Source organism: Fragaria vesca, linkage group LG5 (genome assembly GCF_000184155.1).
Source record: "Fragaria vesca subsp. vesca linkage group LG5, FraVesHawaii_1.0, whole genome shotgun sequence".
Lineage (NCBI taxonomy): Eukaryota > Viridiplantae > Streptophyta > Magnoliopsida > Rosales > Rosaceae > Fragaria > Fragaria vesca.
In genome coordinates, this window is record NC_020495.1 from 365,490 (window position 1) to 388,818 (window position 23,329).

General features: G+C 39.2%; 5 protein-coding genes across 5 annotated transcripts; 2 read left to right on the forward strand and 3 right to left on the reverse strand.

The window, feature by feature from the left end:
• Nucleotides 1-1,880: 1,880 nt before the first annotated feature.
• LOC101312061 lies at nt 1,881-3,392 on the reverse strand. Its single transcript, XM_004300674.1, has 2 exons — nt 3,277-3,392; nt 1,881-2,874 (listed from the first exon to the last, which is right to left on the reverse strand). The coding sequence occupies exons 1-2, from the start codon at nt 3,390-3,392 to the stop codon at nt 1,881-1,883; spliced, it is 1,110 nt and encodes a 369-aa protein (XP_004300722.1).
• Nucleotides 3,393-4,399: 1,007 nt separating this feature from the next.
• Nucleotides 4,400-8,803, forward strand: LOC101298997 (maspardin-like). The gene is made up of 8 exons (XM_004298642.1): nt 4,400-4,666; nt 5,036-5,161; nt 5,751-5,849; nt 6,533-6,675; nt 6,881-6,989; nt 7,231-7,338; nt 8,010-8,150; nt 8,262-8,803. Exons 1-8 carry the CDS (start codon nt 4,595-4,597, stop codon nt 8,697-8,699), a joined length of 1,236 nt encoding a protein of 411 aa, XP_004298690.1. The 5' UTR covers nt 4,400-4,594; the 3' UTR covers nt 8,700-8,803.
• Nucleotides 8,804-10,282: 1,479 nt separating this feature from the next.
• On the reverse strand, nt 10,283-11,095 carry LOC101299295 (probable calcium-binding protein CML13-like). The gene has a single exon (XM_004298643.1). It carries the CDS (start codon nt 10,894-10,896, stop codon nt 10,453-10,455), a length of 444 nt encoding a protein of 147 aa, XP_004298691.1. The 5' UTR covers nt 10,897-11,095; the 3' UTR covers nt 10,283-10,452.
• Nucleotides 11,096-14,927: 3,832 nt separating this feature from the next.
• On the forward strand, nt 14,928-17,888 carry LOC101312353 (probable leucine-rich repeat receptor-like protein kinase At5g63930-like). The gene is made up of 4 exons (XM_004300675.1): nt 14,928-15,357; nt 15,710-15,970; nt 16,062-16,952; nt 17,083-17,888. The coding sequence occupies exons 1-4, from the start codon at nt 14,928-14,930 to the stop codon at nt 17,562-17,564; spliced, it is 2,064 nt and encodes a 687-aa protein (XP_004300723.1). The 3' UTR covers nt 17,565-17,888.
• Nucleotides 17,889-17,960: 72 nt separating this feature from the next.
• LOC101299581 (putative transferase CAF17 homolog, mitochondrial-like) lies at nt 17,961-20,762 on the reverse strand. The gene is made up of 6 exons (XM_004298644.1): nt 20,640-20,762; nt 19,930-20,424; nt 19,217-19,470; nt 19,016-19,114; nt 18,596-18,754; nt 17,961-18,505 (listed from the first exon to the last, which is right to left on the reverse strand). The coding sequence occupies exons 2-6, from the start codon at nt 20,379-20,381 to the stop codon at nt 18,261-18,263; spliced, it is 1,209 nt and encodes a 402-aa protein (XP_004298692.1). The 5' UTR covers nt 20,382-20,424; nt 20,640-20,762; the 3' UTR covers nt 17,961-18,260.
• Nucleotides 20,763-23,329: the final 2,567 nt, after the last annotated feature.

Consider the following 23,329-nt stretch of genomic DNA (forward strand, 5'->3'; position numbering starts at 1 on the left):
GGATCTTAGAAGATTAAAGACAGATTGTCGTATGTTCTTGGTAAGCATGTATTGCACGCCCCTATCATTCCCATAGATTGATCAGCACATTGTTTATGTGTGTTGCATCAATGCTACTCATGCTTGGTCAGTAGCGCACTACTTTTGCACATTTGGAGCTCAACCATTTTGTTCTTTTCTTATGCCTGCATAGTACACCAGAATCTGTTAATCTTTGTTCGTGGCTTCTGAAACGTTTAATTGGGGGACTGTAATTCCAGAATGACTAGGTTTCTTTCAAATCTCTGATACTTTCCCAGGAATGAAGGTTGAACTGTATATAGCTGTCGTTTGAAGTTGCAGAAGATGTAATTAGCTTTAGAGGTTGTATTTCCTAAATTTTATTTTTCCTATCTTAGAAATTGTTTATCACCGGGTCCAAGTGTTGTGTGTCTACCTTGCACATCACATCACCTGGCACTTGATGAAAGAGAATGTACATATTGACTTCTCTGAGATACTATAGTTTTATAATGGTCTTAGACAGCAAGATTCAGTTTCCTCAGAAAAAAAAAAAAAAAACAGCAAGATTCAGAAAGGCTGCATGAGTGTCTAAACATTATATGGAAACTTATGCTCACGGCCATATATGTAAACTGGATCTTTATGCAAATGATGCGCTCCCTTTCTATATTCAACACCTCCAGAAATGTTGCCTGGATAGGCCAAGAATCAAGATGCGCAGCTTGCTTGCTGGCCGAGATCGGTATTAGTAATGTGTAATAAATATGGATATGATTTGGAGCTGTTTAACAACGAGTCTCTGTTAATTGCATGATCACAGCAAAACCTGTAATAGTGTTTCTTTAACAAACGCGCTGGTAGGTAAACCTCACAACTTTAATACACTATCGTTAAGAATCCTATGGTAGATACGTTACTAGTTGACAATTTCGTTCTAAAATTTGAAGAAAAGAGTTAATCCCCCTTAAATTGGATGACAAACCCACGGAGGCTTAAGGATAATGTACTCACATCCCTCAGTCATAGTTCATCTCTGAATACAGAGGGGTGCAATGTACATCAATAAATACAGTGGATTCAAATTAATCAATTGAGACAAAATTGGAATGGGAAATATGGTCTGGAAAAAGCTAAGTAGATTCATGTAGATTGACAACAGATAGTAGATTCAAATTAATCTAGTTTCTGAGAAGGACATGATGTGTTCAAAACAACCATGTCATTGGTTAGAAAACAAGCTAACTCAAATCATTTCTCATTTAACACTGGCCTGGTACTCAGAACCTTTCATTTCTCCATCATTGCTACAAGCTAACTCAAACCAACATTATGAATGCCAAAACCTTCTCCCAATAAAACCAAGAAAACCAGATCCATACAGCCTCTGAATTCCAGTTTAATGTTCTCCAACTATAGAATGCAGTTTTGCTGCATGCACCATAAACAGCCTATCTTATCATCGGATGTCAAGCAATAAATGTGCTTGCAACTTCTGCTTCGCTGTACTGTTAAAAAAAAGTACAGAATCAGCATACGTACACTCCATGTATCTAATCTGATATATGAAGTACCAAGTTCTAAGAAACAACACAAGACAACTTAGACATCTACATCTCCAGTTCTCCACTATGTCAATGTCAAGTACCTTATAAACAGGAAGTTTAGAAGTCTGGAATTCTGTATCCAATCTGATATAAATACTGCAGGTCCACACCTTCTGGCAGTACACTAGTTAGAAATAGGTATTTATTTGTTCAGCAATTTATTGTCTAAACATAGTACACTAGTTAGAAATAGGTATTTCAACCTTACCAAAGCACAACCTCAACCACAATAACATAATCATCAACCACCAGGAACAGTCATTGGCATGATCATTATGAAACCGCATCAGCATCAGAATCAAGCTCCCACCATTTTCTCGAATCATCATTTCGCAAACAACTCTCATTCATCCCACCAACAAAACTCTCAAATTCCTCATCCTCACTCCCACCATCACCTCCATCATCCAATCTATGCACCCTCCTATCCTCATCTGGCTTGTACCTCCACTCCAACCTCTTCAAAATATCACTGTCTTTCCACTTCCTCACAACCGAAACCGCCTCCTTCTTAGCCTTCCCCAACAAAATCTCCCTCCACAAAAACCCCGAATCAGCAGCCCTCTTCAAACCCCCATCTCCTAAATCCCCCACAACAACAGTCTTCACACACCTCCTCCTCGCCTCCATCACAACATCCACAAACTCCGAATCATCCGAAACAAGCACCAAACACTCAAACCTCCTCTCATCCATCATCTCCACAATGTCATCACTCACCACAACAAAACCAGCCCGAGGCTTATCAGGCAAACTCCTCACCCAAAACCCAGCTCGCTTCAACTCACTCACCAAACCATTCCCTTGCTTCGGAATCATCACATCCCTAACTGCATTCCTATACTTCTCCATCTTCATTGCATACTTCCCCACCAGCTTCACCCTCCTACTCCCACTCGCCGACTCGATTTGACTCAGCCTTTTCATGTGCTCACTTTCATGAACCCTAAAGTGATTCACAAGCTTCTCTTTAGTATAAAACCTCCTCCCACAAACCCTGCAAATGTTGGCTTCGTCTCTAATCACAACTCTGTTCCTCTCTTTCCTTATCTTCCCCACAACTTGAGGAACAGAGTTGCACGCGTGGCGGGGAGCGTATGCGATCATGTGCCTGACCAGCCCGAACGACGAAGCCGCCGTCTTGAGCCTGCCGGCGGCCTCGAACGGCGAGACTGATTTTGGGGGTCTGGTTTCTAAGTCCCAGAAAATCGCAACGCTGGGTTGGGATGGAGAATTGAGAGGTGGGTTGGATTGAAAATGGCGAAGTCTGATGAACAGATATTGTGACCATTTGGGTTGAATTGGGATGGAAAATTTGCGAAATTTGAGATGCATAGGCATTAAGAGAGGTTGCCCTGTTTGATTTGTGATGAATGGAAGGAAGAATGAAGAACCCAGTAACAGATTTTTATGCAAAACAGAAAGAATTGAGTGGAGCCTTTGTCAAGTGTGAGCTGGGTTTTTAGCGGGGTTTTGGGCTTTTGGCGTAACTCTAAACATGACTGCTGGCGATAAAAATGGAACCAGTTTGGTGTTTTAACCAAATAAAGTGGTGTTTTCAGCAGTGTTTAGCTAAAATTTTCGAGAAATTCTTCCGTGGGTCGGTCGTGCCATCTGGCACATGCACACTCAACTACTCTTTGACACGTGTTTTTTTTTTTTTTCACACCTGCCTTCTTCTTCCTTCATTTTCGATGCTACTAAAGGTCCTTGCGGCTTCTCTGGCGAAGGGTCGTATAGCCCCTGCGGCTTCTCCGGCACGGCGGAGAGCATGGACCGGACCATCACCCTGAGCTTTGGCGAGCGGCCGGGACCTTCGGATCGCCATAGGTGAAATATGAGAGAGAGGGTTTCTGGTTTGCATTTTCATAGTGGTCGACGGCAGCGTCGAAGAGGAAGGAAGGAAGAAGATCCGCTGGAGAAAAGAAGAGGAAGAAGAAGAAGGCAGGTAGTAAAAAAAAAAAAAACACATGTCAAAAGGTGGTTGGGTGGTCGCATGTGCCAGGTGGCATGACCGACGCATAGAAGAATTTCTCAAAATTTTCAACAGTGTTTAGTTAAAATTTTTAGCAATGATAATCTTTAGTTAAGGATTTCTTTGATTTAGTTAAAAATGTCTTATTGTCTGTCTTTGGTTAATCATGATTCATCTAGGAAATATCTTTATAGGTTGTCATACATATCTCACTCATGTTGTGCTACTTCTGTTTTCGAGTTGGAGCAGGTTTTTTTTACGAGTTGTGTACTTGTGTTAGTTGAGACTTTTCCAACATATTTGATATGATTTTTTTTTATTCTCGTGTATATGATCTTTTCGATCAATGAAATCTATCTATCCGAAACTATCTGTACTTGATACAAAAAATTAAAGAAATATTTTTATGATTTTTGTTTTGGTTACATTAGAAAACAACCGAAGTTATTAAATAATGTGTCTTATTTTAGTGCTTGAAGACAATGGGGCATCTTATGAAATCATTGAAATGTCATGCTCCCATAGTCCCATTAGAAAAACATTATACAACATCATATGACATAGGCCAGAACATTCATCTAAACAAATCAAAATTAAGGAAAATCAACATCTTAATTCAATCATTGAGGGAGAAGCTAGCACCTTAAAAACTAAAAAAAGAAATTGGGAATTCATCTACAACAGTGCCACTATTGGAGGCACCAAACCAAACAATCAAAATGAAGCAAATGATTCCAGCCTCAGCCTACCATAAACTCTGACGAGCAGCTGAAGATCATCGAAGCATTGGACTGTCACCAGTGGGGTCCGGCCACGTGTCCTATCACTTTCACCCTCCTACAGGTCAAATCCCCAAATTTAATGCAAAGAAATTCCAAAACAACAACGAGGACGAGCAACCAAATTTGTATAGAAAATTATAGACAACTCTTGTGATCGATCAAATCGAATAATGGATCTTTGGTTTTGATATGGGAGAGGCTCTGGGTTTGAGCTCACATAGATACTAGCTATGAAAGGCGTCTACTCGGCGCCCGGAGATTACATCTACTTCAAGTCCCAGGTCCCTCTTCACAAGATCCCAGTATGTTCTACTTCTCCATCACCCTTTTCGTTTTTCCTCCACATTTTCATGTGAAGGTTGAGTTTTTAGCTTCATTTTGATATTGGGTTTTGGAAATTACTTTGTTAGTCTCACTTTCTGCAATCAAGTTTATGTTTTTCGTGTAATTGTCAGAATTATATGACTTGGGTTTGCGTCAAGTTCGTGTTTTTTGATGTGAAAGGCTTTGAATTCTGTCTAATTGTGGGGTTTTCAAGTGGAAAAATTTATGCTTTTTGGCTGTAGAGCTTTCTGCTCATTAAATTCTAGGTGTTACCAATGGTGACTTGATGTGTTGTGTTCAATTTTGGTGGTGACTTGATGTTTTGTATTGAAATTTTGTATCTGCAGATTGGCACCAAGCAGTGGCGATACTATGATTTTGGTCCGAAAGCAGTAACTCCACTTATTTGTCTTCCCGGAACAGCAGGAACGGCAGATGTCTGTTACAAGCAGATCATGGCATTGTCCATGAAGGTATTCGTCTATTATAATGTCCTCATTGTAAATGTCACATAAGTCGTCACAAAGCATGCCAAATTGATCTTCTTTTCTTCGTGAAGAGGCACTTAGTTTTTGTTTTGTTTTCACGCACTCATCGTCCAGAATGCATGTTTGACCTCCATTGAGCTATAGTTTTGGCAGTTCAGTTGCTACTTTGCCAGTAATCAATAAGTTTTCATCACTTCATGTACTAGTTGTGCTTTGGGTTAGAAGTTCAATCTGTGCATATATTGCACGAAACACATTTTTTTCCCAGGAGTTGCATCCACAGGAGGATATGAAGTAGAAACGACAAGCTCATATATATCTAGCTAGTTCCTTTTGTTTCCTTAGTGTAGCTGAGCACCTTGAACAACTAGAGTAGCTAGTTCGTTTTGATTATGTTGTCTATCTATACTTTATGTGTGCTCTGCTTTCCCCGTATATGAACATTGATCTATACTTTGTGTACAAACAAAATCATCTGTGTATAATCCCGCTCCCCACCGTTTTGTAGATATGCATGTGTAGACTATTAAAAATTCCGTATAAATGTTTTCTTTTTCTGGGTCCAATTATGCAGGGTTACAGGGTAATTTCTGTTGATATTCCACGTGTATGGAATCACCAAGAATGGATTCAAGCATTTGAAAAGTTCTTGGATGCTATTGATGTTCATCATGTAAGCACTGTGTTTCAGCGCACTTAAATCCTGCCAAATTTTCCATGTCTTGTCAGTCTAGTTTTGTTTGATATCACTGATATCATCTATTTGGTTACACTAAGAAAATATCTGTCTTGCTTGATTGAAAAGTAGCTTCCGCATCTTGTTCAATAAGTACTATTGAATTGAATGAAGGATTCCAGACTGATAAATTATTACGGAATTGGTAGATTATAACTTTGGGTGTCAATTAACAGTGTTCTTGGTTTCTAGGCCAAATAACATCACTTTTTAGTAAATATTTTCCTTGAACATTTAAAAGCTTAAGCAAAAGATTTATCCAGATTAATGCATTATTACAATTTAAATCAGATGGGAAACATGTTTGACAATACCATTGTGTAATCATCTGATCTGGTTAAGCAGATCACTTGGATCAGTAGGGAAATTTGTAAGATTGACCATTGAAAAAAGTGATGCACTGTATATCGGATGGGGTGCAATCTGATCAGAGCTGATTGTCGGGAAAGACAAGAGATGCTGTTTGCGATAAGCTCATTTGTTTGCTTGAAGAACTCTACTTTATAACAGTGCATATATTCTTGATATATAACTTGAACAAAGTGTGAAATTTGATGTGGCTTTAGTTACTATGAACTCGGCCTAGGTTGACTGATCAATCCTGTTCTAACTTTGAACAGATACATCTCTATGGTACATCCCTTGGGGGATTTTTGGCTCAACTTTTTGCTCAGCATCGTCCAAGACGGGTTCGATCGTTGATACTATCAAATTCTTTTTTGGATACACACGAGTTCTCTGCAGCAATGCCATGGGCTCCCATGTATGTGTTTCTTATTTGAACTTTTTACACTAATCAGATGCACTGTATATAAGATTCTTATCAAATGTGAATTGATTGATGGGATTGATTTGAGTGAAACTATCAATATACACATGCTCTAATGGATAATTTTACTGATATTTGAATAAATCATACTTGGAAGGCTGCATATAAATTTGCCTGATTATAGTATTGTCTTATGCAGCGTTAGTTGGACCCCCTCTTTTTTGCTAAAACGATACGTCTTATCAGGAATTCGTGATGGCCCCCATGAGCCATTTATTGCGGATTCAGTGGACTTTGTTGTTTCTCAGGTAGAGAGGCTTTGCCATCTTGCTCATTACCGCAGTTGATTTTATGATTCGTTAGTTTTGTGCTAATGAAAGGTCTAATTTGTGCATTTTTGAAACATAAAAGATGTTTTTCATGTGATGTTGTGGTTGAAACTTGAAAGTAAATAATATCAGGGATGTTAGTCTAATTGCACAAAAAACATTATAGAAGCTGAAGTCTTGTCAAGATGTTCAATTTATGACTAAACTAATCCTAAATCAGGTTGAAACACTCTCAAGGGAAGACCTGGCCTCCAGGTTGACTTTAACAGCTGATGCTGCGTCAGTGGGACCTCTTTTGCTGACAGACTCATTCATCACTATAATGGATGTATGTTATCTGGACCTATTTTGCTACATATGAATGCATTTACTGATGTATATATATTTTTTTCCTGAAAGGAATTGTTTCTAGTTAGGTACTTTACCCTTGATTTTAAGTGATTTAGAATTTTATTCTCTCTTTGCTACGATTCTACATTTTGTATAAATTCCTATCCTTTTCCCCTCCTTTTAAATTCTTTTATTTCATTTCTTTTGTATTCTGGGTGTAGCTTCACATGTTCACCAGACAACCTACTATTCCTTTTCACTTGTGGTAGAAACTTTTTCATACCAAGTTGTTAGTAAGTTTGTCACGGTAAATACATATCTCAACATGCAGCTAAACCTGCTCAGTTAAGTGGATAGCATGGAAACAAATCATTGAATAAAATGTTGCTACCGTCTGTGTATCTCGTTAGATTTGGAATTATTGGACTTCATCCTTGTTATATGAATATAAAGAAACCAGCTGTGCGTTTCACCCCACCAGCGGTTAAGTCTGAAATTTTATGGCTGCAATTTCAGCTTTTCACGCATGTTTATATACTGAATCCCTCTGTGACTTTCTTGCATTAATGGTGTAACTATTAAAAGGCTATCTTTTAGCTAGCTTGCTTGACAAGTTTTTAAGTTGAAGGGCTGATAGCTGAAACCTTTTGTTCCTTCCTATAAATGAAGACAAATGACTACAGTGCGATTCCTCAACAACTCAAAGATCAACTGAGTGAAAGGTACCCCGGCGCTAGGCGTGCACAATTAAAGAGCGGGGGAGATTTTCCATTTCTTTCACGCCCAGATGAAGTCAACTTACATCTTCAGGTAAAGAATTTCTATATTGCTTATACTAGGCTTGCTTTTGTTAGTTACCTTCAACTCTTTTTTGTATTTCTATATTACCTTAATTGATACTAGTACCTTTGACATGGACAGTTACACCTACGACGAGTTGGTGTGGAAGCTCGACCTGACTTGGTTCCAGGCCACTCAAAGGGAGGTAGTGGTGGTGGGAGCTCTAGTGAAGAGAACGAGAAAAAAGATCAGGACAAAAAAGATCCGGATGATCCATCCAAGGATGACCAGGAAAATTCAGAAAGTTCTAATGAAGAAAGTCAGATTCCTCCACCTCCAGAAAGTTCAGAATCTCATAGCTTGGACGGCCAGCCTCTCAACAGTGCAAAGTTTTTCCCCTTGAGTAGTGAAGACATGATGGTTTCGTTGCTGTCTGAATTCGTTAAGCAACAACAAACTGTACTCCCTGAATTAGCTATGCAATTGTGGGAAACATTTGCTATCCATTTGCTTTCTTTATGTGTGAGTTCGTTGTACATTAGTTTGAACTGTAATCAAAAGGTTAGACAAGTCTTGTAAATTGGAACGTCTCAACATTGTTGATGTTTCTTGTTTGTGTATTTGTTCAAAGTTAAATTTTGGTCTCACTGATGTCGCATTTTCCTCTTTTACAAGTATTTCTTTGAATGCTTTCTCTTCATTTTTTTTTTCTCTTTCTCTTACGTATGATGGCAAAGTTACAGAAAAATAGCTTGGAATTCAATGATCATGGCACCAGATTCATACATGTCAAGCCACTCAAGCCATAGCCAAGAAAGATGTTGCTTTCCCGCTGTGAATTGAACTATCAACTAGAAGCTAGTGAGCAGCACAAATGATTGAGACACGACTCCAACGTAATGACTCTATGCAGCCAAAGTTGTTTCCGTGGATCAATCTTCCGTTCTTTGTTTCATAAAAGCAGAGTGTCATGTTTATTTTCTCCACTTCCAAACTGGGTCCGATGCTACTCATTGCCCCATGCGTTTTGATGATTCTCAGCCAGCGCTCATCTCCTGGCATCTGAGCCGGCATGGTCTAAAAGCCTCCTCATATTCGTGCATCGATGTTCAAACAGTTTTCGACATACTGCAGAGTTTCAAGATATGGTTGAGACCTGTTATCTGAGTGATTTATAGAGTTGAAGCACACGAGCATACAAGTAAGCTCCATATACTTCATTTCTGGTAGGTTCGTTCAGGCTTAGGGCAGCGTTTTGAAATGTACAGAAATATTCAACATGTTTAGCAACAGCAACCAAAATGAGGCAATTCTTCATTTCTTTGAGGTATAACTACATGCTAAAATTTCAAATGTGCAACAGGGGCTTGATTATCTCAGTATGTAATTATGTAAACGAATCCCCACTTCTCTAATCTCAAACAGTAGGTATTCCTATCACACCCCGTCTGCAGTTTCAAGCACACCATACCTAAATTGACATTCAATGCTAGCAGCATACAACATTTTACACCCTAACACAAAATTGACACATGTTAAGATCATACAGCCTCTGCCTAACACCTAACCTACCCAACTTGGTTCTCCAGGTCCTGCAGTCACCTGCACAATGATTTCCACTGTCCATAACTGGCAACAAGCACTAGATTTAAGGCTGAAGGGCCTGAATTGGTTCACAAATTAGAGGAGCAGGAATCAGAAAGGAATTGAAGGCTGAATAACGGAATTTGCAGGCTGATTCTCTTCCCATGTTTGGTGAGTGCAAACTTAGGAAAAAGAAACATACCACTGCCACAGATAGCAGATGCCCCAAAAAGAAGGAAACTGAAACACCCGATACTATCGGGTTTGCTTTCCATTGGTTAATTGAATCCTTTCCACATGCATTGGTCTATCAACTACTAGACAGCCAATCCAATATCCAAACCAATTCCATCTCCACAAAGGAACATGCCTAATGAATCACACTAGTCCAAAATCGAAATCCTCAAATCTGAATACACCCTAAAACGACGACATTATCTTCTTCTTTCACCATTCCATACCCTATAACACTCCACATGCATTAATGACCAATGCAAACTAGATGCATTACCACTAAATCCATAATCTTGATGCTGCTTCAAATGATCAATGTAACCAAAAACAACAGCAATCGACAATTATACTCCAGAAAATCCAGATTAGATTCCATAAAACCATTCAATACACAATTCAATTCATCACAAACAAACAAACAGAAAAACAAACCCTAGAAATTTCCACAAACAAAACGCAGAGAAACACTTAGAGATTTGTCAAAACACACACACACACACACAGAGAAACATTCTCACTTGGCGACCATTCTGGCGATGAAGTCGTCGTATTTGATCTTGCCATCTTTGCCGACATCGACCTCGCGGATCCACTCGTCGAACTCGGACGGCTCCAATTTCTCGCCGATGCTGGTGAGGATGTGGCGGAGCTCCGAGACGGAGACGAAGCCGGTGGCGTCCTTGTCGAGGACCTTGAAGGCGTCGCGGAGCTGGCGATCGAAGGGCTCCGGCTTCATGTGCTTGCTCATCAGCTCCAGGAACCGCTTGAAGTCGAACGGCGCCGTCAGCTTCTCCTCCGCCACTATGGATTTGAGTTGGGCCTGGGTCGGGTTGCCGCCGAGGGACCGCATTAGGATCCCCAATTCCGACGGGGCGATCTTGCCGTCGTTGTCCGTGTCGAACAGCGTGAACGCCTCCTTCATCGACGAGACCTGATCGTCGCTCAGATCCTTGCCCATTTTCGATTCGGGTTGCTTCTCGGGTATTCGGGTCCTTTCTCTTTCTTCTCTCTCTTTCTTTCTCTGATCAACAAATGAGAAATGGCAGCCTTTTTTGGGATTTTGAACAAAATTATTGTGAGGAGAGAGCGCTTCCGACGGCGTCGTTTTGAAGACCAATTACCAATCGAACATATATGTCGTTTTCCGTTTTCCAACGACGGGTTGTGTTGGTTTTTTGTGGCAAAGGAAAGTCTCCACCATTAGTTCTTAGCGATCACGATTTCTTCTATCCCGGCTTAGCAAAATTGAACGCTTAACACATAAAATAGGATAGACGATCACGTTTGAAATATACTTTGTGGAGTTATTTTTGTAGTGACTAACACAGACATTATAAGTAACGCAATCATATTTTCCCCGTTTATATCTTGTGATACTTTGAATAGTTAGTAGTATAAACAGTTAAGGAATTGAGAGAACTATCTTCATAACATGGAATCAATAACTTCGAGACCTCTATCCACATAAAGCTGAGAGATCACATATTGCAAGTTTTCGTTAGATCTTTTTCGTAAGTGTTAATTCACCGTCTGTCTAGTGTTAACGTTTACTAATATCATTATGTGTAATATCGGTCTTTTTTTTCTTTTTTTTGTCACATGTGCAATATGGGTTAAATATGACTACTTTCACATCAAAATGGTACTAGACAATGTGTCGAATCAATAACATCATATATTGGAACTTAGCTAGTTACCTTTGATATAGTCTTATGTTCTGAGCTGGTGTAGCACATACCTTTGTCATGGATTTGAATATGAAATCACTAAAGAATGATGGACCTTACCTGAACATGCTCATAACCGGCCCCAATTAGCCAATACTGAGGTTTAAGTCCAACTGGCCCAACTTTAAACCAACTTCCAATGTTTGGCTCAACTATCAATTCAGCACCAAAAGGAATGAACTTGCAAACTTTGAAACACTATGAAATATGCAAGATTTGACTTGGTTAAGAATTAGATTCCTGTCATTCTCATAGAACTAGTTTTCTGATGTGTGCCCACTGCCCTTATAGTATTCCATATCTCAATGAATCCTATCGCAAATTGCGGAGAAGTTTGTAGTGTAAGGCATCATCATATAAACTTCAATCAAGATTCAAAATGACACTATTTTCTTTCTAACAACGGTCACTGGCTATCTGCCACCTATAAATTATAAGAGACAATACTAAGTGGGTGTTCAAAGGTTAAAGCACAACATTGAAAAGGAGGGTAACAAGAAAGATGAAAACTTTGGCACATATCGATCTCTCTGTAAAGATCTAATAAGTACTTTAGCAACCTGCTGGCTACTCGAGTACTGTCACTGTGGATCATGATTGTCTTTTCTTACGAGAGATGAATGATTTGTTCATTCATTCATTCTCTGTTCATCATTGAAGAACTGAAGATAATGATCCCACTTGAAATTTCAAATGCTTCACCAAGATCGACCCTGGTACAAGTTTGATACTTTCCCTTTTTTCATTATCGAACAGTGTCGAGATGGTTAGGCTTCAGCAACTCTCTTACTCAGCAGAGGTTTTGACAGGTCTTGTGTTGAATGACAACGATGGTGGTAATGAGGCATTGAGGCGCACCAATGTGCACGGTAGTGTCTAGCCCACTTTGAGGGATGACATCCTCTCTTCGTTTTTCTTTCATCATCAACTGTTTTTATTTTTATTATTTTTTTTATTATTTTTTTTTTCCACTTCTTGGCTAGATACTGGAAGTCATGAGTCATATATATGTGGGGAGCCAGATAGATTCAATTTTGACTGGGGAAAAATGACAATTCAATTCTGCATAAATGAGCATTTAAGAAGATTATACATTGAAGTCATTCAATTATTCAGAAGGTATTGATTGAATGTTAGGGGCCGGGGACAGCACTATTTTTTTCCAAGAACAAAGCTCTGACGGGTCAACTGGATTGATCCAGAAGCAACAGAGGTAATTTACAGCAGACTCCTATATGAAGAAGGAAAGCGACCTGGATTAAAGAGTAAAGAGTAATCCCCTTCGGCTCAAACGTAAATAACTCGATCTACCAAATAATACGATTAATGACAACATAGCCAAACAATGTTTGATTTGATCGGTTTCTGGTATTTTCACATGCTCAATCATATGGTATATTGGACCACCCTTGCAACGAGGACAGCCGCGTGCAACGTTGCCCTTATCTCTTCCATTTCCTAAGAAGCTAGCTGGGGATTCTGAACAGCTATATCTCCCTACCCCATACATTGCTGGACATGGCATACCCACAAGCTTAGACATATTGCCTATTCAACATCCAACCTAAGCAATTAAGTTTCAGCTGCCTTCTCTTCCTGTTCATATTCACTGCCCTGAAAAACCAAACATCCCAAACTACTGAATGCCATTCTTCTGTGTTTATTGTTCCAATGACGAGGTACTGTGAAATGTGAATGTAATAACACAACTTACTGATCCATACGTGGGTGAAGATTATTATATCATTGTCGGTTCTTTGTACCAACAAAGAACAAAAAGAACATAATTCTTGTAGTTTATCATTTTTGTTGGTAGATGGTCATTTTTAAATCAAGATTTTGATGTCATGTATTTCTATCTATGATTAAACAGAGTAGATGTATAGAGGAATCCAAGGTTTAGGAAAGTGTTTTATTTGTCCCCAACCCAAAAAACAAGTTATATACAACTAAGATGAATTCGTTCATGGGTCCTAGCTAGAATACCTACCTAGTTGTACTTGTATGATGCTGCATGAGAAACAAGTTTTTGGCTACATATTGCCAGCATTATTTCATTTCAATCCAAACTTAATTTCTTCTTCTTTCGTTTTCCCCAATCTGGGTTTTGAATCCTTCCTTCAAAATGTGTAGGAGACACTGAGATAGAGATTAGTCTATTCCAACAAGGCTATAAGGCCATGTGAAGAATCATGTTGCAGGATAGAGTTAGGTCTCGCACTATTGACTTATGAGGCAACTAGCACAGTTACTACTCAAACTGGAAGAGAATATACGCAACTCTCTTAGTTTATTTCCAAGTCGCCCAAAAGAAGAAGGAAAAATAATCCCCAAAGTCCTAAATGTTGAAGGAACAATGATTATTCTATGTTTGAATTCTGGGTTAACTTAAACTTTGTTCTTCACATATAACCCGGGAAAGCATAAATACGTTGTTAAATTACTGTGACAATATATTAAGTTAGCACGATGATGAGACAAGTGAGTGAGTCTAAAGTCCAAACACAATGAACAAAGCAAGTTCCTTATATTTTACTCATTACAGCCATGATCACCACTTTTGAAGTTGCTGGTTAACATAGAAGATTTTAAAATGCTTATATAGTAAGGAATCCCATATAGTAAAGTATATACGGAGGGTTGGTTGAATGAACACATATAAATAGATATATATACAAGATTGAAGTCTAAAATGTGCCTTAATAGTAAGATGTCGTAATTCGATTTCAGGTACAATAATTGTAGATCAATGAGGGAATAGAAGAGAAATCGGGAAAAGATAGCTAGCTACGATGCTTTGCCTAAAAACGCATGTATCCCTTTATACAAAGATGAAAAGAGAGGGAAACGAGGAAAAGAAGAAATGACTACATTTCCTTTTTATAGCAGGAGGAGACACTAATGGAGGTTTCACGGGACCAAAATCATGCACCTTTCTCCCAAAAATGTACGATAGAAATGCCTCAAAAGGTCACACCCATCATGTACAACTGTGATCCCAAATCCAATCCCCAAATGTGAACCTGTCAGCAACTCATAAAGTTGCAGTTATTCCACTCTCTGTTTGAAAATTAGTCTCCTTCATACTTTAATCTCTCATCGTTCTCATAACAATAAGTTGCTGACAGAGATATATATACTACCTGACAAAAGAGAAACCCGAAGCTTTCATCTTTCACCGACTTATTATGGGTTTCTCACTCTGAACGCTACTAAGCAAGAATCTCAACACAAAGTCCGAGTCTTTGAGCCGAAACCGCAAATGGGTTCGATTCGTTTTCTCATTCCTCTGTTTCTTGTGCTCGGGGTGTTCAGCCCTCCACGTGTTTTTGGAAATGCCGAGCTCGGAGCACTGCTGCAGCTGAAGGCCTCGCTTGACCCGGAAGGCAAGTACTTGAGTTCATGGACTGAAGATGGTGATCCATGTAGTGGAACGTTTGAAGGTGTGGCGTGTAATGAGCATAGCAAAGTGGCTAATGTTTCTTTGCAGGGGAAGGGTCTTTCCGGTCAGGTTTCGCCGGCGGTGGCAGAGCTCCGGTGCTTGTCGGGTCTGTACTTGCACTATAATAACTTGTCAGGGGAGATTCCAAAAGAGATTGGAGCTCTGACTGAGCTTACTGATCTCTATCTCAATGTGAATAGTCTCTCTGGGGGTATACCCCATGAGATTGGGAACATGACTAGTCTTCAAGGTTGGTGGATACTCTGTTTGCACATATTGTTTTCTGTTTTTAGTGGTGAATAGCTTTGTTCTTTCCTTTAGTGATTAGAGTTTTGTTCTCTGAATTAGAATAGTTGGGTTGTTTTTCATGTATTTTCATCAAGTTAAAAAGAAGAAAATTTGCAAGTATTTCTAAGGCTCTAAGCTCAATTTCCTTATTTGATTTCTTTTCTGTTTTCATTGTGTATTGTATGATTTGTATCTAGTTATGAGTCTGTTCTTAGAAGTTCAACATATTTTCTTGGACTTACAATATTCAATTGTTAATTTAGATCTACGTTCTTAAACTTATATATAATGACTTTGTCTCTTGATCTTTGCAGTTTTACAGCTATGTTGTAACCAGCTGAATGGGAGCATACCAACACAGATGGGGTCGTTGACGAGGTTAAGTGTTCTTGCTTTGCAGTATAACAGAATAACTGGTCAGATTCCTGCAAGCTTGGGGAACTTAGGGATGCTCAAAAGGCTTGATCTGGGCTTCAATAAGTTCTTTGGTACAATTCCTGCAAAGCTAGCTAGTATACCATCTTTGGAAGTCTTGGATGTCCGAAACAATTCTCTTTCTGGAGTCGTCTCTCCTGGTAAGACTGCATTTCATCCTCACTTTAGTTTTGCTTTTTGTTGACATGAATTTGTTCTTTTCTGATTGAATTCGATTGTTTCCAATGTAAGCTTTCAAGAGATTAAATGAAGGATTCGAGTCTGCAAACAACCCAGGCCTATGTGGAGTTGGATTTTCAACACTGAGAGCTTGCACAGCTTTTGATATGGACAGAGTAAATGTCGATGGACTACCACTTGGACCAAACTTAAATGGTACAGCTAGTACTGCTCCTCCAAAAGCCAACCCTGAATCAGTAGACATTAACGCCCATTGCAAGCAAAACTGCACAAAGTCGACCAAGTTTCCGCAAGCTGCTGTTATTGCCGGAGTTATTTCACTCACCATCACATTGTCTGTGGGTGTATTTCTGGCTCTTGTGTGGAACAGACGCAAGAAACAAAAGATTGGAAATACATCTGATCCTTCTGATGGCCAGCTTAGCACTGATCAGGCCAAGGAGTTCTACAGAAGAAGTCCCTCTCCACTTGTGAGTCTTGAGTACTCTAATGCATGGGATCCATTGGCCGATGGGCAAAATGGTCTTGGCTTCTCTTTCTCCCAGGAGTATCTAAAAGGCTATTGGTTCAACATGGAAGATGTAGAGTCTGCAACACAGTACTTCTCCGAGGTGAATCTGTTAGGGAAGAGCAAATTCTCTTCTGTCTACAAAGGAGTTCTGAGAGATGGTTCTCTTGTAGCTGTTAAGAGCATTAATGTGACCAGTTGCAAGTCTGAGGAAGCTGAATTTGTGAAGGGACTGCACTTATTATTTTCGCTAAGTCATGAAAACCTTGTCAAGCTGAAAGGTTTCTGCTGCTCTAGAGGGAGAGGTGAATGCTTCCTTATCTATGATTATGTTCCTAATGGACGCCTCTCTCAGTATCTTGATGTAATAGATGGAAAGAACCAAGTCCTTGAATGGTCCAAGAGAGTTTCTATCTTGAATGGCATTGCAAAAGGTAAGTCATGTATATATCATTGGAATTTTGTGTTCATTACTTATCTGCATAGTTATTATGCTTTTATTTGTATTTGCATGATCAGTATCGTTCAGTGTGTTTATTGGGGTACTGGTTCTCTTGCAAACAGGTATTGGATACTTGCACAGCAGGGTAGAAAACAAACCTGCCATGATTCACCAAAACATCTCTGTTGAAAAGGTTCTCATCGATCAGCAATTTAGGCCATTGATTTCGGACTCTGGCCTTCCTAAGCTGCTTGCTGATGACATTGTCTTCTCCACTCTGAAGACAAGTGCTGCAATGGGATACCTAGCTCCTGAATATATCACCACTGGTCGTTTCACCGAGAAAAGTGATGTATATGCATTTGGAGTCATTGTCCTCCAAGTTATATCAGGAAACCTACAACTCAACACTTCAATGAAACTGGCCGCGGAATCAAGCAGATATGAAGAATTCGTCGACACCAATCTAAAAGGGCAATTCTCAGAACCTGAGGCAGCTGCACTGGGAAAACTTGGACTGATATCCACGCACGAGCTTCCCGACCAAAGACCAACAATGCAGACAGTGATCCAGGAGCTTAGCAATCTTACAGCAAGTTACTGATATCCTACTTGTATCTTTCCACACAATGCTGTAAGAAGCTGCTGCAGATATTGACCACGAAACCAAGGCCTCAATAGTGTCACCCTCAGTGGAGAATAGAGCTCAGTAAGCAGGTTTAACAATATACAGGCTGCTTATCGAGACTGGAGGTGGTGGAAAGCACGTCATGGGAAACAAAACTTCCTTGAAATCACTGTAACATGTTCAAAGCATAGAAAAGAAGTCGGTGGCTATTTATTGTTCTGCAGAACGCCTATAACATTTTAGGATGGTGCTGATTACCTATTGATTGGTATGTATAACTGTGCTTAAATAATTGCTAATAGAATCGCGTATCTGCTAGCTAGGGAGAAATATATGCAAGAAATGTGTGATGGTAGTGCACATATACAAAATAAGAGAATCAGGACATTCAAAACTAGCATTATATATCAAACTAATACAGCATTGCACATTAACAACCTCGTGTAGTTAACAAACGATTATAAATCAACTGATTAGTGGCATATAGACTGCAAAACTGCAACAAAAAGTTGTAAAGACGAGTAAGCTTAATATACATCTTCATCATCATCTTTCTTGAAACATGACAACATGTTCCTTATTTTTTCCTTCAAACAGAATCAATAAAGGTATTATAACCACAACAACAGTTTGCAGGATGGAAGAAAGTCCATACAAAGTACCTACATAAGTTTAAGCGGCTGCACTTTGATGCTGGTGTTCTTGCAACCATTCAGGTGGCCACCAATTGGGTCTAACAGCCTCGACCTTTAGATCGTCCTGGCCTCGTATGGTCAATGTACTTGATCCTTTAAAAGTTTTATCCAAACGCAAGACACCAAGTCCACGACATCCAAGTTGAGTTGTGACAGTACCAACTTTCTTGTCAGAATCCCTATCAATCACTTCGGAGCCAGGAGCAACCTTCTGCTCTGCATCTGAAGAACATAAATTGTAACGGTTAGGATATTTGGACCAAATAAAATTTGACAATAAAAGTTTGAAACTTTTAGAGGAAATTTGAATACCTTCTCCATTTTCGTTAAGAAATTTTAGTGGAAGCAGGCGTTTGCGAATGACCCCTCGGTGATGTGTTCGAGCTACAAGCTCTTGGCCAACATAGCACCCTTTATCAAAGCTGATTGCATTTAGAGCCACCAGGTTATATTCAAGAGGAATTGCCTCGCCTAAACATGACAATAACAATTCTCAGACCCGGATACCAAAGCAGAACTGGTAACAGTCAATCAAATCGATATCCAGCTAAGATGACTTAGATTGACAATTCCAAACACAACAGAATCGTATGTCATGAGAACACAAAACACAGGCTAAAATCTTGGTACTTCAACTTTGAACAATAATAAATTTTCAATTTGCACATTACACTAGATATCTCGCAGTTATTGAAAACCAAGTATATCCTTAAGCAGGAAATGAAAATTTACCTTTTGGGATCTCGGTTGATCCTTCTGCGACACCATTTTCTAATCTCCATAGAAGGTAATTTTGTTCATCTGTTTCTTTGTCAGCTTCAACCAAAGGTGCTGTAATGAAGGAAAAAAGTAGGTTAACCAACAAGCAAACTTGTGATGCTATAATATGTAACAACATCCACTAAGCAAAGCATCAAGGTTTAGAAAGCTGACGTGTTGTGTTAGCTGGGAAGATCCCCCTGAAACCTAGGCAATCCAATCTAGGATCCTTAAACCACTGCCATCCAAAAGGCTCCCCACGTGAAGCTGACATGCCTGAACGATCAACACCAGCACCCCAGCCAACACTGGCTGCCTCTGGCTCTTCTACAGAGGAGGCATTCTCAGAGAGCTTTGCCCCAAAACGTTGCCAGCAATGTAACTCTTCTGCTACATTTTCAATGTCAACCTTAGCCCTCAACCGGTATCTGCATGATAAATACATTAACAAGGAACAGAAGTGAAAACCATGTGAGAAAGTTTATAGAACAGTATTAATAAAGGAAAGGCAGATAATTACTTCACAAGCAATCTGTCTAATGTCCAAAGATAACATATGAGAAGTGATTTGGATCATATTTCTGAAACAAATAAGCTACAATACTATGCATGGGGCATGACATAATCAACACTCCGGTATAAACAGTAACTATTATTCAGTCTAAGTTATAATGGATGTGGTGAAATTCAAGAATACTTAACAATGAACAAAATACACTGATGAATACCCTCTTTAATATACAGAACTCAAGCTATTTCAGATACACAAATGACCTCTCAATAGCCATAAAACACTTATCATTATTAAGGTATATGCAACCATAGTCTAATCAAAACTAAATGAAAACCCATGTATAATAGAAACTTGAACAAGAACACAAACTCACTTCTTTAAGGTGCTCACAAGTTCATCCAAGGCCGAAGCATCTACATCAGCAAAGACCTCCAACGGCTCATCAGGGTCTGCCCCAGGCCCCGACCCCGCCCTATTAAGCTTCTCATCAGGCCTAGGCATGCCATACAAGACGAAATCATACAAGAACCTTCCCTGAGGCGTCAATAGCGCCGCGTACATGGGTGGTATGGTCTCTGATGATAAATTAGGTGTAACCAATGTTGAACTCTTCTCACTCGACCGTTCACCAAATCTCCTGACATCATTTGTTAACAGCCCCTGAAGGAATTTAACTGTGTCTGGACCTCGAAACCGGACCACTGCCCGGGACTTGAGGACTGAAGCCAACGGCCCGGCATTCTCAAGCTGGGTCTTATCATGTAAGGCTCTATAATTATACGAAATGGATTTGGGAAACCATAACGGAAGTTTCAGACGCTGCATCCTTAAGGGGCAGAACCAAGATCAGATGGGATTTGCTTCTATGCTAACAAAAAGAAGAAAGAAAAATCATTGAAGCAAACATACCCATTGAAATTAAACTAATGTTTGTATTACTAAGCTGAAACCAGACTAGTAGTCTAAGCTAAAACCCAACAAAAACCCCAGAACAGAAACATGGAACTAAACAAAATGAACCCAGAAATTAAACCCCACAGTTTGAAGCAATCAGCAAATGAAAGAGAAAAAAGAAGAACTTACAAGGCATGAGATTGATCGAAGCTTCAATGGCGAAGAAGACGAGGTGATCACACGTGGGCTATGGCTTTGCCGCGTGTAGTTACAAGGCGGTGGAGTGGAGGGTGTCGTATGGGAGTTCTGGGTGAAGGAACCAGGTATGGTTTGCTAGAGGGAAAATAAGTCCTTGGATATCAATGGGCTTTTTCATTTAATCGTTCTGGACCCATCTGCTTCAGACCCAGATAGACATTGTGGACTTCCAACTTCAATCGGGAGGAACCAGACAGATTTTTTTTAAGGAAAATATTTGCATCCGAACTATTACGTACGTGTGTGCGTCCGAACTTTCTCTTATTTATGTATTTTTGTCAATATAAATCATACTCTTAACAAATAGACAGTTCTGGTGAAAGTTAGCACTGTACATACTAGTTCGGACACAAATATTTTTATTTTTTATTTTTTTATCTTTTTCAATTGAAACCCCTTAACCGCTCAACTCATCTCATTCTTAGTAGTTAGTATATCAATAAGATTTGAACCCATGACTTTTACGATGTCAGTCAAGCTAGCTAACCAACAAGTCATAGCTCACTGACATGAAGAGCCAGATAGAAATTTCTCTAAATTGTTAGCTTATAGTTTGCTTATATTGAATTTAAATGTAATGGCAATGACTTGTATTCAATATTTGAAGACATTACGTATCCTATGGGTTGTATACGACTGTACATGCATGCATCCATTCATTCATGTACCAAAATTTATTATTTGTATCACGTTTTAGAAGTGAGGCTGCAAAAACAAGGAGAAAGGAAAAGAAAAGAAATGAGGGTCATTTAAACATTAACTAGAGGTTTTCTTTGTAATTAGAAGTTTAAGGGGCTAATAGTCATGAGCCCTAAAAGGTAGAGTTGACTCACAAGTCACAAGAGCATCCTTAATAGATAATTAGCTATTGAGCTTAAAGGAATCTTTTAATTAGATTGCAATGCAAGTAATATATAGTAGCTAGCACTAATCCATTCCATATTTGCATCCTATTCTTTAATTAGTTAAACCTAATTAATCATACAATATTGGATGGAGACAACGTCAATCTATACAGCCCCATCCAAAACGTGTCATGACTTTACGACTTCTCGTTCGTCGGAGGTAACTTCTGAGAAATCCTTGCATACATATCCTTTTAGCTCGATGATGACCCAACGATCACAGTTCCTGATACTTTTCTTCACAAAAGAAAAAGGTTAAGGTGCTCTAATGACATATGGTTTTCTATTCGCCTTTCAATGTTATGTATAAGGATTTGATTAAATATACTTAGAATATAAACATACCAAACAAAATTCATAGTCATCGTTTTACTATGTTTTTAGCTAATTAATATAGTTGGGCGGCGCAGGGAAGTTTCAAGTGAGAAAATAAATCTAATCATTTATGCACCGTCCACATACATGCATAATGTATAGACTATAATCACAAATAACGTATAAAAGACGTATAAAGAATAAATCTTAACTACAGATATTTTAAAAATCGCTCGGCCTAATGAGTTAATAACCCTGTAACAACTTTCTTCCCTTCCCTTTGGGGTGGTTAGCCCCTCTGCAAAACCCTAAAAACCTAGGAAAATTCTGCTGTACCTGAGGATATGTTATGCCTGCTGAATTTCATGACCAAATTTGAAACTAACCACCCCTGCTGAACTCTCCACTGCTGAAACCCCTTCTCTTTTAGCGATAAGTACGCTGTACCGTTCGGATAGCAGAAAAACCTAAAAACCCAACACAAGGACCAAAAATGGAAACAGATTTGGATAGCAAGCAAAGATGCGACCACGTTAGCAGGAGAACTGGTCGAGTAGTGACGTGGTGGCCACACCATCCAATAGCGTTAAGTGATAAAGATTGACGTCAATGGAAGGTGGAGGATGAAGTCACTGACCTCGATCAAACTCAACTCTTCCTCCTCTTCTTCCTCTTCCCTAATTTCTGACCATTTCCACTGATTTTCACACAGCACAAAAACTATTACATAATCCCTGATGCAACTTTCGTTCTCTTATTTTGGGAGTCAAATGAATAAAGAAAGTTTGGGATGCTAAACAGCAGCGTTGAAAATTATAAAAACAATTGCGATCATATATATTCGATATCCAACACCTGGTGATTTGGTTTTATCAACATGTATATATGATAATTGACAAGCATGGACTTTTTTCTGGTTTCGAATATGTAAACCAGGTTTATGATAAGAAGAAGACTGCAGGCAAACACCAGGGTTCAGTGTGGCAGCTAGCCATCATTTTCAGAGAGAAAATCAGGATTAGTGAGATACAGCTTGCTTAAGGCAAAATGGAGTCCTTTTAATATTAGTGGGAGGTTTCCACAAATTTGTTTAGATTTCCAAAGGATGATAAAGATGTGTATCAACTCGGTACATTTATTGAACGGTCGTTATTTAGTTTGTTTTAAGATTATCCGTTAAACGCGTTACCAAAATAACTTCCACATCTCTTGTCTCTAATTCAATAGTTTAGGATTTGGTTTGAACCAAAACGTTCCCTCAGTTACTGAACATGTGAAATAGGATTGTGACAAGAGAAAGGTTGCAATATACCTGTGAATTCAATCCAAACCGGCTTAGAATAGAAAAGGCCACTAAAAACCAGGTTGGTGCCCAACATGAACACACACACAGTAATCCCA

Bases quoted from the DNA above. Each gene is read 5' to 3' on its own strand.
- LOC101299581 (XM_004298644.1), bottom strand. From the start codon at position 20,381: ATGCAGCGTCTGAAACTTCCGTTATGGTTTCCCAAATCCATTTCGTAT. The intron at 19,115-19,216 runs GTCAGCTTTCTA...CCTTCATTACAG, and splicing joins CTTCCCAGCTAACACAACAC to CACCTTTGGTTGAAGCTGAC. The intron at 18,755-19,015 runs GTAAATTTTCAT...TGTCATGTTTAG, and splicing joins ATCAACCGAGATCCCAAAAG to GCGAGGCAATTCCTCTTGAA.
- LOC101312353 (XM_004300675.1), top strand. From the start codon at position 14,928: ATGGGTTCGATTCGTTTTCTCATTCCTCTGTTTCTTGTGCTCGGGGTG. The intron at 15,971-16,061 runs GTAAGACTGCAT...TTCCAATGTAAG, and splicing joins TTCTGGAGTCGTCTCTCCTG to CTTTCAAGAGATTAAATGAA. The intron at 16,953-17,082 runs GTAAGTCATGTA...TCTTGCAAACAG, and splicing joins CTTGAATGGCATTGCAAAAG to GTATTGGATACTTGCACAGC.
- LOC101298997 (XM_004298642.1), top strand. From the start codon at position 4,595: ATGAAAGGCGTCTACTCGGCGCCCGGAGATTACATCTACTTCAAGTCC. The intron at 4,667-5,035 runs GTATGTTCTACT...TTGTATCTGCAG, and splicing joins TCCCTCTTCACAAGATCCCA to ATTGGCACCAAGCAGTGGCG. The intron at 6,676-6,880 runs GTATGTGTTTCT...TGTCTTATGCAG, and splicing joins GCAATGCCATGGGCTCCCAT to CGTTAGTTGGACCCCCTCTT.
- LOC101312061 (XM_004300674.1), bottom strand. From the start codon at position 3,392: ATGGTCCGGTCCATGCTCTCCGCCGTGCCGGAGAAGCCGCAGGGGCTA. The intron at 2,875-3,276 runs GTGTGAAAAAAA...TCTGTTCATCAG, and splicing joins ATGAAGGAAGAAGAAGGCAG to ACTTCGCCATTTTCAATCCA.
- LOC101299295 (XM_004298643.1), bottom strand. From the start codon at position 10,896: ATGGGCAAGGATCTGAGCGACGATCAGGTCTCGTCGATGAAGGAGGCG.